This window comes from Strix uralensis, chromosome 4 (assembly GCF_047716275.1).
Source record: "Strix uralensis isolate ZFMK-TIS-50842 chromosome 4, bStrUra1, whole genome shotgun sequence".
Taxonomy (NCBI): domain Eukaryota; kingdom Metazoa; phylum Chordata; class Aves; order Strigiformes; family Strigidae; genus Strix; species Strix uralensis.
This window is the reverse complement of record NC_133975.1, coordinates 25,110,838-25,128,365: the sequence shown is the minus strand read 5'-3', so window position 1 is coordinate 25,128,365 and position 17,528 is coordinate 25,110,838. Positions and strand designations below refer to the sequence as shown.

The window sequence follows — 17,528 nt, the reverse complement described above, 5'->3', positions numbered from 1 at the left end:
AGTATATGATACAAAACCATCATATAGCATGCATCAGAATATGTTTATTGAGCTTCATTGATATTCAGGACTTTACTGTCTTTGGGAATTAGTTGAGATAAGATGTGGATTATATATAAAACCTAAACTTCGAAAGAATTAACTTTTAAGAATTTTGAATTAGTAAAGAGCTTACATTTAATTTACCATGTTTAGTATAGTGCATAGTATAGTTTTATAAGCACTGTTACTTAATAAAACTATCCACATGTATTTTCTGTATTATGTATAATGTAGGTGTTTTTCAGGGAGCTTTTTTAAGCAGGAATATCATAAGGTAACATAAAGAAGGGTGGCAGTGATCTTCACTATATAACATACAAGTCATGTTATGTTACTGTAAATATCTGCAGCCATTAGGTTTCAAGTAAATGATTCAAAAATCCATCTTCTGAATCATTATGTCTTCTGAAACTTCTGTTTACAAGTTTGATTTTAATATAACACTGTAGCATGTTTTCACATTAAAAAGCACCTGTTTAACTTCTCTTTATAATTTTCTGTATTAATTTTTCTTGTAACTGTGAGTGTGTTGTGGTATTCTGTAGAGTTTTGTTTCTATTATCAGCAGTATTCTTTATTTGAAATGTTTAAGAATTCCATGCTCCTTTTGTCACTGAAGATAGTTTTGAAAAAACATGTCTATATGTGCATGCATGTATGTGTCTATATGTATGTGTCTGTGTAGATCATACGAATAAGTATGTATTTTGTTTTCAGCAATCAGTAGTGTGATGCAAAATGGAGAGAAAATAGATGTCCTGCTGCTCGTTGAAAAAGGAAGGTAAATTTCCCATCTGAATAAAGCTTTGATCTGCTTTGATATTGATGTCTTAGAATTCTTGCTGATCAGTCATGGAGCTTTTTCACTTGCAGTTGCTAGAGAGGGTAAATTTGCAGACTTTTTAAAGGAGGGAAAGTCTTTGTGTATTAATTATGTTTTATGTCTGTGTCAGGAAATCTAACAAGTACTGCTTAATTAAAAGCAGTTTTCCCACTGAGAAAATTATTCCCAGTCAGATTAGTCTGCCAATAGCAGTTTCTTCAAAAGGACCTAACTTTTACCCTCTGAAGAAAGAGTACCTCTTTGGAGCATTTACCACTTACTTGTCAATTTTTTTATCACTTCCCAGAATTCTGTGTCTCAATCTATGTAGGTCAGGATTGAGAGAGTATGTGTGAGTCCCCTGGTTAGTCTTACTGTTATGTCTGATCTCAGTTAACAACATACTAGGTAGAAAAAAACATACTTGTGAAGCAAACATGATCCATATCTGCTCCCAAATAGGTAATACTCTGCTGAGATGACTGTCAAATACGGTGATATGGGAGGTTGAAACTTGAAGTGAGATAGGATATTTCTGCCTTATATATGGATACAAATTTAAAGATGAAAGTAAAATTATCAAAAATAATTCTTATTCTGTAATAGGTTGGAGTTTTTTTATTTCAGTGATAGATTATTGGGCAAACGTTTGTGTAAGAAGTGGTGCAGTGTTTACACAGTCTTCATAACAGCCCAAAATAGGTTAATAAAGGAAGATTGTTTTTCTGTTTGGGGAAACAAAAAAACCCCACACACAGATAGCTTTGACATCTCTTCAGAGTTGGAGAAACCTTCTGGAATAAACTCATTGTAACTTGTGTGTTCTGAAATTTAACTCTTCCTGAGATACTGTTTAAGTTCCAAAATTCATTAAGGTGATGCAGATCATAAACAAACACTTTTTCTGGTTGTGTTTTGTTTTTTTTTTTTTTTTTTTTCTGAAGAAGCATATTAAAAGATTCAGCATTAAGTAAGCTGCATAGAGCAACTAGGGGACCAGAGGTATCCTATTCAAGATTCAGTCCAGTAGATGAATACAAACTGTGCATCTAATTTCAGAGCTATCAGTGCTGAGCAAAACTTCTAGCTCCAAGTCAGTTTTTATTATTTCTTTCATAATAATATTTCTGTCAAGCGAGGGTAGGTTTTCACTGAGCTGCTTTAATAGTTTAATGGAAATTCTGAACTATTTGGAAATAACTTCAACGGGAGCACTGGCTGATTTATGGTGGCCATTAATATGTTTAATTTTTCTTCACTGAAGTCTGCCATAAAGCATTTAAATGCATAGTGTTCACATTATCTTAACCATTAAAACCCATATGGGTATATAAGCTTTGGCATAGTGATTCTTGCTTAGGATATTACTCCAAAACTATCCAGGTGTTCAGCACAGTTGCATGATATTGCATCTTGCAGTGATAAGAAATTTAATATATGTGTGTGGAAAATGATTAAGTGTAAAATCACCCTCATCTTTAGACTCAATTATTGTAAATGGAAACAAAACCAGCAATCGTCCTTCTGCCCCTCCACACCCTAGATAAATTAATTAATACCTTTGAGACGTCATCAGCATCAACTAAATAATGCATCATACTTTCTAGGTTTTCCTATTTGTCTGTTATTTATAGCAGTGCTTGTCTAATGCCAACTTTGGCATAGATTGATCACTTGGAGGAGACCCTATATACTGATTTATTGACAACTTTCATGTTGATTTGTTAGTCACTTAAAACACAGGATAAATGGTAAAATAAAAAAAAAATAGTATTGCAAGAATGAAACAAAACAAGATTTTTCCAGAATTAAGAAAAGTTTGAAAAAAACGGAAGACCACTCCCCTTCTTTGGATAAAGAAATAGATGTTGTTGATGTGTTACAACGTCTTGCTAAATTTTATTAGAAGAAGCGATGAAAATACCTTGAGTAAGCTCATACTGTTCTGTTACTTTTGTTACTGACTTCAAACTAACTTCCCCTTACTTACAGATATGTATGCCTTTTTTTTCCAAGTCTCAGTTATTGAGTTGATTAAATAGGGAAAATAATACATTACATGTATCATATATCTTTTGCTTTGACACTTTTTCATTGGCTACTGTGGGCAAAAGAATGACTTAGGTTGTTACAAACTGACTTCTTACTTGAGAGTGATTTCATACGCAAGTAAACAGTTTCAGAACTATAAAAACTTCCAAGTCTTAGTGCTGAAATAATTATAATGTAATAAATCTAAGAATTCTGGACCTTCAAAAAAGATTTAATAAATTTATGTGTATGTTAAATTCATGGGATATGTAAATTCATCTGATCCATAACTACTCAGAGGAAGTGTTTACAGTTGATTTTGGGCTGCAAGGTGCATAATGCTTTCCAGCTTGTATAAAATGCAAGAATTAAGCGAGAATACTACCAAAAGTCCTGTGAGATTTTTCTGAAGTGCCTTAGCTATGAATACATGTCATGGTTTGAGCCCAGAGGGAAACTGAGCATCATGCAGCTGTTCACTCACCCCTTCCCCCTCAGGAATGGTAAAGAGAAGATAAAGTAAAAAGGCTCAGGAATTGAGATAAGGGTACGGAGGGATGACTCACCCATTATGGTCAGGGGCAAAAGACAGATTCATTAGGGGAAGAAAAAGAACATCACTTTAATTCAAACACTAACACCACCACCACTTAACAGACAGAGTAGGACAGTGGGAAGCATTACCACATCTTAAAAAGGCTTCCCCCAATGCTTCCCTTCATCCTGGGCTCATTTTTATTTGCGATCTTTCTACCTCTTCCCCTGCAGCGGTGCACGGGACAGGGAATGGGGTTATGGTCAGTTCACCGCTCCTTCCTCCTCAGAGGGAGGATTCCTCGCGTTCTTCCCTGCTCCAGCGTGGTGTCCCTGTCACGGGAGACAGTCCTCCACGAACTTTCTTTGATGTGAGTCCTTCCCATGGGCTGCAGCCATTTCTGTGCCACTCCGGCGTGGGTCACCTCCGTGTGTTGCAGTCCTCCCAGCACTGAACTACAACAGTGGGGGCTTCTTCCCACAGAGTCCCAGCTTTCTTCAGGCACAGCCACCTGCTCCAGTGTGGGGTTCTCCACGGGCTGCAAGTGGGCATCTGCTCCACCATGGACCTCCATGGGCTGCAGGGGCACAGCCTGCCCTCTCACCATGGGCTGCAGGTTGGGGGTCTCTGTTCTGGTGCACCTCCCCCTCTTCTTCCTTCATTCTTCCACTGACCTTGGTGTTCACATAGGTGTCCTCCTCACAACTCCTACTCACAAGTCCAACTCCTCCTCCCAGATTCCCCTTCTTAAATATGTCATCACAGAGGCACAGCCACCATCGCTAATTGGCTCAGCCTTGGCTGGCAATGGGTCCGACTTGGGAGCCGAGGGAGCTTTGAGAAGCTTCTCACAGGGGACCACTGCTGTAGCCCCCTCCCCCGCTACCAAAAACCCTGCCACACAAACCCAGCACAAGTCCACTCCCGCCCCTGTTCCGCCCCCCTGCCGCTTCCTCTACCCTGTTTTCTACTTAGCAACTTGCTGTTCATTTATTCTCTGACACATTCAGTGAAAGAAGACTACCAGCTCAGAAATAAGAGGTTGTAATCATACTATACATTGCGAAGTAATAGCATATCATGAGAGGCTGAACCAGGCTAAAACATTTTCAAAGCAAAAAGACTTTCTCTTTTGAAGATTGTTGGATTTTTTTAAGATCAGTGTACCTCCTAAATTTTCACGATAATCCTAAACTTTCTCTAATTCTAGATTATTTTTTTTCAGATCTCAAAGTTATTTCATGTTTGTCTTTGGGTATCTTTGCTAAAGTAAATTAGAGAGCAACACACTCCCTTGTGTAGCACCTGTTGAAATTTTCCTGCACTCTGATCTCTGTTGGAACATATTGTCAATCTGTTAGAACTATCTCCAACCCAGCTGGAAATCCTAACTTCTCACAACACTGTTTTCTTATGCCATAATCAGATGGTCATTCACCCTCTCTTACGTTCTGCTTTCATAGTTAAAATTCTTCTTGACTTCTTGCTAGAAATGGCAAACCATTTTCCAGATTTCTGCCTCTGATGCTTCTCTGTGGCACACAGAGATGTCCTCTGGTTTGCTTCATATTCAGTTTGGATTTTTTCCCCCTTGATCTCTCCTATCTATTTGTAAAATTCCTTAAGTGACTGGTGATACTTGATCTCTTGTTGCCATCCAAACAGAAGTTGCATAGTAGATAGGGGAAGAAGCTACTCCTGGGTAGTTCAACAGAGGTCAACAGAGGGATCTGTACACTGAAGAGAGGAAAGGTGTCTGAAAACAACTGTGTACAGTAATTTTAAAGTATATCTTCTCAATACAAAACGTAATGCAAAATCTCTAATGCCGTACTTTAAGGAAAAAGAGTTGTGCAGACAATTCAGTTTCAAAAGTTTCTTCTTTTTTTCTGTAATCATTTAAGCTCTCTCTTAGGTGAATGTTTTCAGACCATAATGTAATCCAGCTGGTGCTTTTTTTTCCCTGCTACAGTTTTCTTGTAGTTAGCTCTTTCTTATTATAGATAATAAACCTTCCCTACATACTGGCACAATTTCCCTATGCTGATGGTTCATTAATTACAATGCTTTCTTCTTAACCCTTTGATGACAGCAGTAAGATTTCTTGTAAAATGCAGTTATGAGCAAAAAATTCTAGAATCTGGAAATAACCTAAACATAAGACTCAGAGGAATGAAAGGACTTGTGCTTCCAGTATGATGTGCTGGATATAAGACCCTTAATATCCTTTGAAGAAATATTGCTGACCTTTGTTATATATCTGTAATTATTAGCTGAATTTCCATGCTTTATTTGCAATTTCATTATTCCGATATCATTTCATAACATTCGCATACCTTCTTGGTACCTCTGTTTTCAGATTATTAGAATCACTTGAATATTGCTGGAGGGCACTGAGTTCTGCTGATGCCTGTTTCTCACCCTTCTTCTCCCAACCCTTACCCAGAATCACTTAGCATCACTGCTTTCCCAGTGCAGAGTTGTGCAACAAAGCATACAGACATAGCTAAAGGTAGTAGACTTTGCAAGATGGGTTAAAGATAAGCCTTTGCACTGTTGTTGATAAAGTGTGCTCACGTATGTTGTTTGTCTGACTACTGGTGCGGAAGGATGTGATGATAGTCCACAGTAAAGTTGAAAAGCTAACAGTAGCCTCCTTGATGTTGCGACTAGGTGATCTTGGACTGCTCATTTGTGCCAATTCAGTTGCCTCAATTCACTAAGGCAGAAATCTACCTTGGCGGGCCTTCTTGTTTGTTTGAGTACTTAAATTATTAATTTCTTGAGTATGGACTGTATGTGCTTCGCACTTAACAAAGCAAAAACTCTGCCATTATTCACTGTGTAGTCACTATTGCTAGCTGTTTGATATGAAGTGTCTGCTCTTTATCAATTTTTTGAACTGGAAGAAGTAACACACGCATAAACATACTGTAGAAGGCACTGAATTTATATTGTAGGAATGCATTTCAGTTCAGAGTGTGGAAAGTAGTTGTTAGTCTGCATGATAGGTAGATCTTTGTAAACATTATAGTAAAATTTCTTTCAAACATGATTGCTTCTATAAGCTTAGAAGTATTCTTGACATTACGTTGTTCAGTTTTGTGGTATGTGGGACACTTCAGCCTGTGTTTATATGCTTAGTCTTAAGCCTTGCGTTTAATATAACTTTATATTTTAATAATAGCAATTAGTTCAGTGAGAAATACATGTATTTGTTATTATTACTGTCTCTGAAAACTGGAAGAGATGATGATACTGACATGAAAAGCAGAAGCTAGATCTGCAAAGTTGTCTCTATTACTTCATGAAGTTCTGTAGACTTCTGGTGTGCTTTGAGGAAAGTTCTGCTTTTCTGCTGGTAACTGTTTTCATACCACCTTCCACGTTCATGGAGATCAACAAATGGTTTCCAAGTAGGAAAAAAAGTTGTTAAGTTTGGCTGAAAGTGTTAGAATTAGAAGAAATTATTAAACTTCTTATTCCTATACTGTTGTATGTTTTTATGATTTAAATGTATCCTGGCTGTGCCCTCTGCCAAAAATACTGTGGTTTGAGATGAGCTTTCTAAGCCACTTCCACAGTAAACTGACTGAATTCTGAACTGTGTCTGGTACTGATTTCATTTCCTTTTCTCCCTTCTTCTCTTTTATGGTGCTGTAGTAAATGCTAAAATTGCTTCTCTGACTTACCTGACTTTCTTTAGGTGACTGAGATTCTTGACTGAGCAAAATTAATAATTTTTTGGAAAGTAATTAGTTACCTTCCATGAGCAAACCGAGTTCCACAATAGCAGCAAGTTCTTTCACATTTATATTTTTTTACTAGCAATTTATCTTTCATGACTGTGTTGGTGCTATAGGGCTGCTACTTAAACAGATATCCCATTTTCTTTGTCAGTTATTAAGTAACCTCTTCCTCTGTAATTTGAGTTTAACTCAACAGCTTTTCAAGTTTTAGAAAACAGTGAGAGCATCATCTCTTGGTAGTTCTGATACTTCTTTTCTAATGTGATGCACTGAGGGGAAGATGGGAAGATCCATAGAGTACAAGATGGTCTTTTTCACATAGTTTAGGTAATTCATATATCACAACAGTTGATTGACAGGCACATGATGTAGACTTTCATATCTCTGTGAAAAATACAGATAAATTCAAATTACCTTGGAAGTTCAATACACTACTATATTTCCTCTCTGGTATCGATTCATTGATATACAGCAGAGTTGCCCTTTTCTTGTTTAGAAGTAATAATATTTTCACTTTACAGTATGCTGCTTCCTGTACATGTCATAATTCTTTAGATAACAAAAAATAATCTGTTGAGACTTCCATTTATCCTTTTGCATAATACTGTAATGCAAATCCAGCTGTTCTGCAGCGAAAATAAAGGCACAGTAACACGCATACGTGTGTGCATCTCTTGTGTTGGGAAGCACCATAAATCTTTTATAAGTCATAGTCCTAACCTCTGCTGATCTGCGAATAATAGTTCTAAGGGAATAGTGTAACATGCGCTGTCAGACTCTCTTCCAGTCAGTTCAGACTTTTTCATATCCTCTTCTCTATGGCTACAGCAATTCTGGAGGATGTCGGAGTGATGTGTTGCTTGGAAGCCATTGGCTGAGAACCACCTATGTAGGATATCTGTTCTGACAGGTCTCCAGAAAATGGTTGAAAGTATTGAATTGGGCACACTCATTTTGCTGTAAAAACTTGAGAGCTTTATGCAAATTATTTTTCTTTCTTAATGGAAGAGAGGCTGAGTGTTTCTACTAGCCAGGCATGTATGGTGGTTAATAGGACTTTTGAAGTCATGAAGTAGAGGCTTTTTAAAAAAGCAGCTTCAGTAAGATGAAGTATGTGTGTTTCCTACTCTGCTGCTGAATGGCTAAGTCTGTATGGTGGATCCTGAGAATACTTCAGATCCTGGGTCTGTGTGTGTACATTGCATCCTCACTTCCTATCAAGATACGAATTCTAGAATGGAAATGTTTATAAAAGCAAAATTGAAAGATGTTATTAAAAAAAATGTGATTAAATATTCCATCATTATATAAAATGTTTTTTTCTAAATAAAATAATCAAAATTAGTGTTTATATTTTGATGAAAGTATTTTCATAGAAGTTTAATAGAACATTTTAACTTTTCCTAATTAGCAATTGTCATTAAAGAAAATGAATCCCTTACATTTCTTTAGTGGGAGACAAAGAGTATGTATGTAGAAAAGTTTGTTTGCTTTTTAACACTTAAACCAGTTGTTTATTACATACGTGCATATGGGTGGACATACACTCTTAAACTTCAATTTTGGCATTGTCTCTTAGAAGCCAGCCTGTCAGAGTAAACAAAGGAGGTGATTTTAGCATGTTTAAATAATAAAACCAGGACAGGGCCATGCTTTGAGATGAACAGGTAATTAAAGTGTTGCTTTAACTTACTTTACCTCAACTCTTAGTTTTATCATACATGTTGCTTAGCTCTGTGATTTCTTGAGGGTGATCATTTTGATACATGTGAAGGAGGGAAGTTCTGTTTGTTTCAGCTCCTCTACAGAAGTGTGGGGAGTGGTGAGGAATAGATAAGAAGGAAAGCCTCTTCCAGTATTGAAGGTTGTCTCTCAATCTCTGTTTCCCGCTTAACTGTGGACTTGGATTTATGAATGCACAATATAGGAGCAAGACTAAAGAAGAGTAATTAAAATGTTGGTCAGGTCCTTTCAAAGGCCCGTGACAGTGTTTGTGGATATTCTTTCATTTATTGTGAGAGTGCAGGTACAAATGTAGTTGGAAAAAAAAAAAAAAGATGCCGTAACAAAAGGCTACCACCACAGCTTTATGTGGTGGAAGGTGCCTTGATGTCTTATTCTAAGTAGTTCTTATTTTTTCCAGACATCTGCTATGTTGCTGTAGTACAATAACATCACTTTTATATTTCTTTCCTGCATTCAAAATATTTTTATACTTTTCAGAACACTATACATCCATGGCCATACGAAGCTGGATTTCATGGTCTGGTATGCTGCAATTGAAAAAGCAGCAGGTACAGATGGTAATGCATTACAAGATCAGCAGCTCAGCAAAAATGATGTTCCTATTATAGTGGACAGCTGTGTAGCATTTGTTACACAGTATGGTAAGTATAGCGGATTTTATCCAACCTAAGATCATTTGTATAATATCTAAGCCCCCACACCATCAGATTTTATTGAATGAGTTTATGTATTACGTAAAGTAAAACAATACCCCTCGTTAGCCTCTCCACTTTGAAGCGATTATGAAGTACACTGCCACACATCTGAGAATGGGCAATTTGGGGAAATACAACTTGGTAAATGCCCTTTATAGACACCTTCCTATTTTAAAAATTGACTTGTTTGCCTGATGTAGCTCAGCCTTGGGGTCCAGTGTCTCAGTGCAGAACACCTCAGCCCTGAAAATAAGCTATGTTAACCAGGAAAGGCTGTGGCCTGGACCAGTCAGCATATCTTCTGTGAAACTGATTTAACTGTCGAACCCAGCTCAATCTTAAGGCTGCTGTTTTTTCAGCATAATAGGCTAAGGATGTATAGTCAGCTACTGTTTAAGTAAATTTTGCCAGCATAACTTTCCATAGCATTAGATCATATGCAGATGATGTCTGTGTCCTTTTTACTACTGCAAATTCATCAGTTTTCTTGTGAAATGCTGAATATATATCAACCCTGTACAAAACTTGTCTTCAGGATAGATGTGTCTGTAACCTCTGTCAGTATGAGAGACCTTAATATGTATTTCAGTGGTATAAGTTTAACTAAATAACTTTTAAATATGGCAGCACTGTGTTATGGTAAATTGGTAAATGGATTACAACTATTGCCTAAAATCAAGAAAAAAAATGTTTATGCTAGATTATTTTTTAATCATTAGCAATAGGAATTATTCTAAATATAGTTTACACTGTTTCATGTACTGAAATGTTGTTAAAACAGGGTGATCATGTCCTCCACTCAGAACAATTGCTCATGTGTGTTCTAAATTAAAAATAAATCTCCTAATGTTTTTAAATAAGTTAGATCTTTATTGAAAAATAAGTTTTTTCAGGATCAGCATTACTGGATGTTAAAATACTCACCTGAAAGCTGAAGGAATTATTTGTATGCATTACTTGTATGCATACATGTTTTTGTGTCATCATGGTAAAGGTTCTGTAGACACTATTGGGTCCCACAGCTGTTCCTGACAGTAACAACACAAAGGCAGTATCAAATGGTAGCGCTTGTGGGCATTACAGGAAAGGTGAATTGCAAGAACATAAGACATGATTTCACAGGTTTTGACAGAGTACTTAATTTGACGGGTACATAAGAAAAGCAGGGTTTTTGTATAAAATATGATTCTCTTTCAAGAAATGTGGGGAATGTGGGAAACACCTCTACAAAGAGAAGCAGCGAGATTGCACATCTATGCAAAACTTCCACAAGTTTTTTTTAAAAAATAAAATGTTTTGGCTACTCTCATATGCAGTAATTGAAGGTAGTCTTGAGTGTGTTTTAGACTATGAATTTTCTTTTAAGTTCGCCTTGGGCGTTGGTGGTTTTAGTTGTTAAATATAAGAATAGTGAGTGCCTGATATCTTCCCAAATGTGAGAAAAATCAGAAAAAAGGAATACTTTCTAGTAATCTTGAGGATTTTAAGAGTGAAAGTTTCAGGTTGGAATAATACAATAACACTTAACAGTGTCCTAAGTTGAGTTGATCAGTACAGTAATAAAATAGTGGGAGTTTTGCTCATGAAAGCAGCTGTGTTTTAAGTGTAATACACCACCAGTCATCAAAAGTTCTTTTCTTTATTGTGCCTTTTGAAATTTATTTTAGGAAATCCTGAAGAGATCTGGGGATTTGAATTGCCTGTAAAGTATTCCTGAAATTGTTATCCTAGGCTTGCTTAATATTATGATGTGTATTTTTGCAAAGAGGTCTGGTTGGGTGTAAGCAGACTTGACAGTGTTTTACTAACAAAGTGAGTACATGCAGAAGGTCAGAGAGGTTTTAGTAGGAAATACAGTGTGTTTGACAGCCAGATATGCTTTTCATGTAGTAACATTTAGAATTTTTAAAAAAATACTTGATTTTACATTTACTTATTTTTCTGTCCTGTATTTCTGTAACTTAGGTTTAGGTAGCAAGCAGATCTATCTTAAGAATGGCGATTCTTCCAGTGTGGCTGAACTGCTGGAAAGCTTCAAAAAAGATGCAAGGAGTGTTAAACTAAGAGCAGGAAAACATCAGCTTGAAGATGTGACTGACGTATTGAAGAGTTTTCTTTCTCAAATAGATGATGCACTTCTCACTAAAGAACTTTATCCATTCTGGATCTCTGCATTAGGTAATGTATTCAATAACATTCAATACAAGAAAGGTTGTATGTGCATTTTCAGTATCAAATTTGAGGGAGTTGTTAATTACTTGCCATGTGTCAACCTATGTTATTTGATAATCATCAGAACAATTTTAGCGAGGAAAAAAATGTTCAGAGCTTGGCTGCAATAGACTTAGTTAATTAGAGATGATTTGCCTTTAAATGAAACAGAATAATAATAATAACAAATAGCAATGTTTCCCTGACAATACATTTGTAAACGGTAGACCAATATTGCACTGTGTCATAGTTGGATCAGCCAAAGTAAGAAGTGATGTTTAATGCTTTATGGAAGCATTGATGGTAGAATTTAGTAAGTAGACAAACTTCAGAGTAGGAAAAAAGCGTGTACTCTATCTTTTGACCATATATAGAAGTTTACTTCAAAAGTGGCAAAACGTTGATGCTATCATCTGCATGATAGTTAAATGATAGTCTTGCTGCTTAAATTCTTCAAATACCCTTTATGAACGTTCACACAGTTATGTATATTAACAGTGTAAACTTATTAAAAACTGTTACTTGCTTTTTGTTTCCTTAGAAATATTAATCTAATTTGAAAGAAAATGTAAGTAACTTTAACCCAGACTGTAACTTGTGATGTATTTAAAACATGAGGATGTGTGTCCCTGTACGGCTGGAAACAGAACCATAAGACTACCAATACATTAATTAGTTACTCATTACATAAATTGTGATGATTTTTATAGTGTTCTTAGAAGACAGCTGTATTTCTGTTTGTCTCTATATTGCAGTATTTCCCTCCCAAAATTGCAGATGATGTGTAGCAGTAACATAGGTGCATAGCAAAAGCTAAGATAGAACATGAATTTCTACATTAATGCATTGAAATCATATAGGACTATTTACTGTGTGGCAAGATTTGTCTTAAAAAAATAACTAAAAGCGTATTTCTCTGATTTTTCTCAAGTTCAAACATATGGAGGTTGCTTTAATATGAACCACTAGAAATTTGGGAAATTCAAGTATGAATATTACACTTTTTGACTTTAACCTTAATTTGAACAAGCTAGAAGAATATTAAGAATTCATTCACTTACCATGTTAGTCTCATCATAAATCAGAAAAAGTTGTATCTGTAGCAGTTTAGATTTAAGTTAGCTCTTTTGTGAAAGTGCATAATGGTGTTATAGTGATTTAACTTCCTGATTTGTACATGGGGTTAAAGTTCTGCTTCAGCTTTACAGCAGAGAATCCTGTCCTGTTACATTTAAGTGACACTGAAGGTACTTGTGGGAGAACTAAAACACTGAGAAAGATAGAGTAGAAGGCGTTTAAACTTTTTTTGCTGTTTGTTTATTTTTTCTTCCAATTACTGAAGAAATCAAAATATAGTGCAGTAGTTAGTGGAGAGTGCTAGCAACCACCTGGAGAGATGAGAGAAATAAATAAAATTTACATTAACTTTGCTCATGTCCCGAGCAGGATTATGCTCTGTAGTATCTATGCAGTACAGGGAGGCAGACTTAACTTGAAGGTAGAGAGCTGTGACTGTGTCTCAGATACTATAATTCCCAAGACTGGAATTCCTATCATCAGCTCTGCCACTGTTGAGCTATGTAACTTGCACAACTTATTCACCATCCCCTTCCCTGTTGCTCTTCTTTTATCAGTCTTACATAGCTGGATCTTTAAACTTTGGGCCTTGAAACACTTTTCGGATAAAAGTCAAAAAAGATGAAAAGGTCTTATCTCTGAGAACTCTTAGAAGTGCATTTGCACTTGTGCATACACAGGTGCACTCACACATGTGCAGGCACAAACTACAGATTAAATATCCCTTGAGAGGAAATGTCACTGCTGTCCTGGGATTTAGCCTTAAACTGTAGCAAATGGTGCTTGAATATAGAACTGGCCCTCTTATTGCTGATATTGTTTCCCTGAACTGGTGTACAATAATAAACTTTGTTAACAGTAGATTGTCAGTATTGCATTTATGAAGAGGTTGATTGGGTAAATTGTTAATTTTAAATGAGTAGATGATGCCAATATAGTTAATGAGAACTGCCGTTGGTTTTTAGTATGCATTCTTACTAATGCTCAATGATTATTATTTTCCGGCAGATACACAGAATGAAAAGGAACGTGTGAGGAAGTATGGAGCTTTTATTCGGACGCTTCCACCAGTCAATAGGGCAACTTTGGCTGCTTTAATTGAACATCTTTACAGGTCAATGCAAATGATACACAGTAGCAGAGAAATTCTTGTAATGTTTTCTCAGTATAACTCTACCATAAATGAAATGTGACTTGTTTCATTAATTAGTAAGCATCAAAAGCTTACCTAGTTGTGACAATTAAATATATTTGATACCCTTTAATTTATAGTGTGTTTTTTCTTTGATTTTATATTTAGCAATAGGTATCTATAAATAGGTATCTATAAATTTCAATGGGTTGGAACAACCTTACAGCAAGAGAGAGGGCTCCTCGTGTATGTGTCCAAGTAGGGTAATTTTTGATGTAGATTCTTTATATGAACTCATTCTATCCCAGTCTGCTACTCTTCCAGGGGATTGTTGCAAATCATTCTTGAAATTAAAAGATTTTTTTTCAGGGAAAATGTCCTTCTCCACAATCTGTATTGCACATAATAACTTTGTGAATTAGCTACCCTTTCTGTTTTTTGTCAGTGCTTCATTTTTCAACTGAAGTGGCAGTAGAGAATATCCAAAATATAAACTTGTTTAAGCACAAAGGTCATGTCTTATTCCTAGATAAACAGCAGCAAATATATAAAATTGTGTGACTTTGATGATTTTGCAGTGTCATGGTTAAATATTAATGGCCTTTATTACATTGTGTATTGAACAAGTGAAATTATATTCCTGGTAAATTGTAGTGGGTAGAGAATGCGTAGAACCTTTTCTTTACAGGGTATTGTGTTCAGAAATTATATTACATACCCAGGTACATAGCAGATGTCCTTTAAAAACTATTTATATGATTATTAAATTGTTTGGTGCCATTATTTGGATAAAGATTATAGAAAGTATTGTATTTAATGGTATTTCTAAGCATATCCAGTTCAGATATATTAATATGCTGTCATATATGTTCCGAAAGTAGTTTGAATTTATGTGTTTAACAGCCAAAATTTTGTGATACTTTAAAGTGTTTGCTTCTAAAAGAGGGCATGTTATGTAAACAACAGAACTGACATGAGAACTTTACCGTAAATATAGAAACTGAGAAGGATCTCATTTCTTTCCACATTTTGTTTGATCTTAGATCATACGTTTGCAGGATATACTTACATAACATAATATAGTGAAGCAGTGAAGCTGTGTTAGTGTTGATACAGCCTCACCTTGAGTATTGTGTGCAGTTCTGGGCCCCAGAATTTAAGATGATTGTGAAGGTCCTTGAATGCATCCAGAGGAGGGCAACAAATCTGGTGAAAGGGCTGGAAGGAATGTCCTATGGGGAGTGACTGAGGACTTCGGGTTTGTCTAATTTGGAGAAAAGGAGGCTGAGGGGTGGCCTCATTGCCCTCTACAGCTTCCTGAGGAGGGGAAGTGGAGAAGGAGGTGCTGAGCTCTTCTCCCTGGGATCCAGTGATAGGACACGTGGGAAGGTTCAAAGCTGAGTCAGGGGAGGTTCAGACTGAACATGAGGAAACATTTCTTTACCGAGAGGGCGGTCAAACACTGGATCCGGCTTCCTAGAGAGGTAGCCAGTGCCCCAAGCCTGTCAGTGTTTAAGAGGCATTTGGACAGTGCCCTTAATAACATGCTTTAACTTTTGGTCAGACCTTAGGTGATCAGGCAGTCAGACTAGATGATCATTGTAAGTCCCTTCTGACTGAACTATTCTATACTGTTTTTATTCTATTCTAAATAATTTTGATATCACTAGAGATGCAGATAGAAAGTATAACTTTTCATTTCTGTAATGAGATGTGAGATAATATAAAGAAATAAATACAAAAAAGAACTAACAATATAAGATTTTTTCATTGCATTTAATGTAGTTATTCCTTTTGAAATGCACTCCAGATTTTGTAGAGGAGCCTCAGACAATTAAAGGAACAATCAAACCTTCTAATATGTTTATTTTTCGTTCAACAGGGTGCAGATGTGTTCTGAAATCAATCATATGAACCCTCACAATCTAGCCATGGTGTTTTCCTCATGCTTATTTCAAACTAAAGGCCAAACTAGTGAAGAAGTCAATGTAATTGAAGATCTAATTAAAAATTATGTACAACTTTTTGATGTAGGTATCTTTTATATAAAAATATCCTAATTGCTCAGCTGTTAGACATGCTAAAGTATAGAAATATTCTTAAAGATGATCTTCCTAGTAGTTACACTGTCTAAGGATTTGCAGGGCTTTTGAACTCTAATTCAGTTAACATTGTTCTTTGTCTGCTTTAAGTTTTATTTCCCAGCTAGCTTAGCCTTTGTAGGAAAGTCTGTATTTATAGGATTGCTGTGAGCTACTGTTTTCCACAATGGTGCATATTCTTCTTGCTGACACCAGCATACCAATTTTAAGAGAATTTTAAGATCATGGCTATTAAAAAGAATACTTCTATTCAAATTTTATGGGCCTGATCAAAACTGAAGCATGGAAGAATTCTGTGTTCTTAGTCTCTGAGCTGTGGTTACAATAAAGACTAGAGAAGGTGTTTGGTTCCTTAGGCCTAGAAGGAACTTTAAATCCAGCTATGGAAAAGATACTACTAGCAGCAACTCGTATTAGTCTTTTTGGTGTAGAGTTTACTGTACCACTATAAATGGCACAGTATGTATGTTTGGCAGTTTTTCATGGAGTCCTTGTTCTTCTAATATTATTTGGTAAAGTTTATAATAACAAATCCCATCAATGAAGTGCTCTTTCTGACTGATAGGATATTTTGCATAGCTACTTCTTTAAGAACATGATTAACAGTATTGTTAATTATAACAATGTTTGTTATTGTTACATTATTATTAATTATTTGCTAGTGTTAGATGTAAGCATTCCTCTGTGTTTGTATTTTTCTTAGTTTATTATATTAATTTAGTGTTTGCTAGTTTATGTTGTAATTTTTATACAAGCTTCCTTATACTTATTAATTGATTAACGATGATCTGTTTTAAACAGATAAACGAAGGTCAGGTCAAACAAATGGATATAGAGAACAGCTTTATTACCAGGTGGAGAGACACTCAGGTAAGTGGCAAATATCAACTGGTACGAAAACAATTTTAACAAAGACTGTTTTATTGTTTACAGGTTTTTATACCTAGATTTCTAAATGTAAATTTCTAAGTTTGTATTGTGACCAGTGTTGTTAACTACAGAGCTGAGGGAAATAAAATGAAATAAAAGAGGAGACATAAACTTATAAAACAAAACAGTTCTGTGTAAAGCATACTGTGGCATTACATTTCTGTCCTGAGCACAGGGATAACTTACAGGTTGTTACATGCTTTTACTATGGTTCATAAATTGTACTAGAAGAAAATGGTCAACATTTGCAAGTGTGAAACTGGTGACCTGTCTTTTTTTAGTTTTAAACTTGCATATTAAATACCTTTGTGAGTATATTAATATTTCTATTATTTCATGAGCTTTGGGTATACATGGTCTCTCTTCATTAGAGTTTCACCATCCCTTTGAGTTTAAAGCACCTGAATCTTTAGCTGCATCCTGTTTTGTGACCATTTCTAGAATCCCAAAGCACA

General features: G+C 35.8%; 1 protein-coding gene across 1 annotated transcript in view; it reads left to right on the top strand.

Moving 5' to 3' along the window:
* The window catches only part of ARAP2 (ArfGAP with RhoGAP domain, ankyrin repeat and PH domain 2), a 141,394-nt gene that overhangs the window by 81,455 nt on the left and 42,411 nt on the right, over nt 1-17,528 (top strand). The window contains exons 19-24 of the mRNA XM_074865959.1: nt 760-823; nt 9,404-9,567; nt 11,587-11,799; nt 13,918-14,023; nt 15,924-16,071; nt 16,945-17,013. Of these exons, the coding sequence (XP_074722060.1) occupies nt 760-823; nt 9,404-9,567; nt 11,587-11,799; nt 13,918-14,023; nt 15,924-16,071; nt 16,945-17,013 (764 nt within the window). The remainder of the gene's footprint in view (nt 1-759; nt 824-9,403; nt 9,568-11,586; nt 11,800-13,917; nt 14,024-15,923; nt 16,072-16,944; nt 17,014-17,528) is intronic.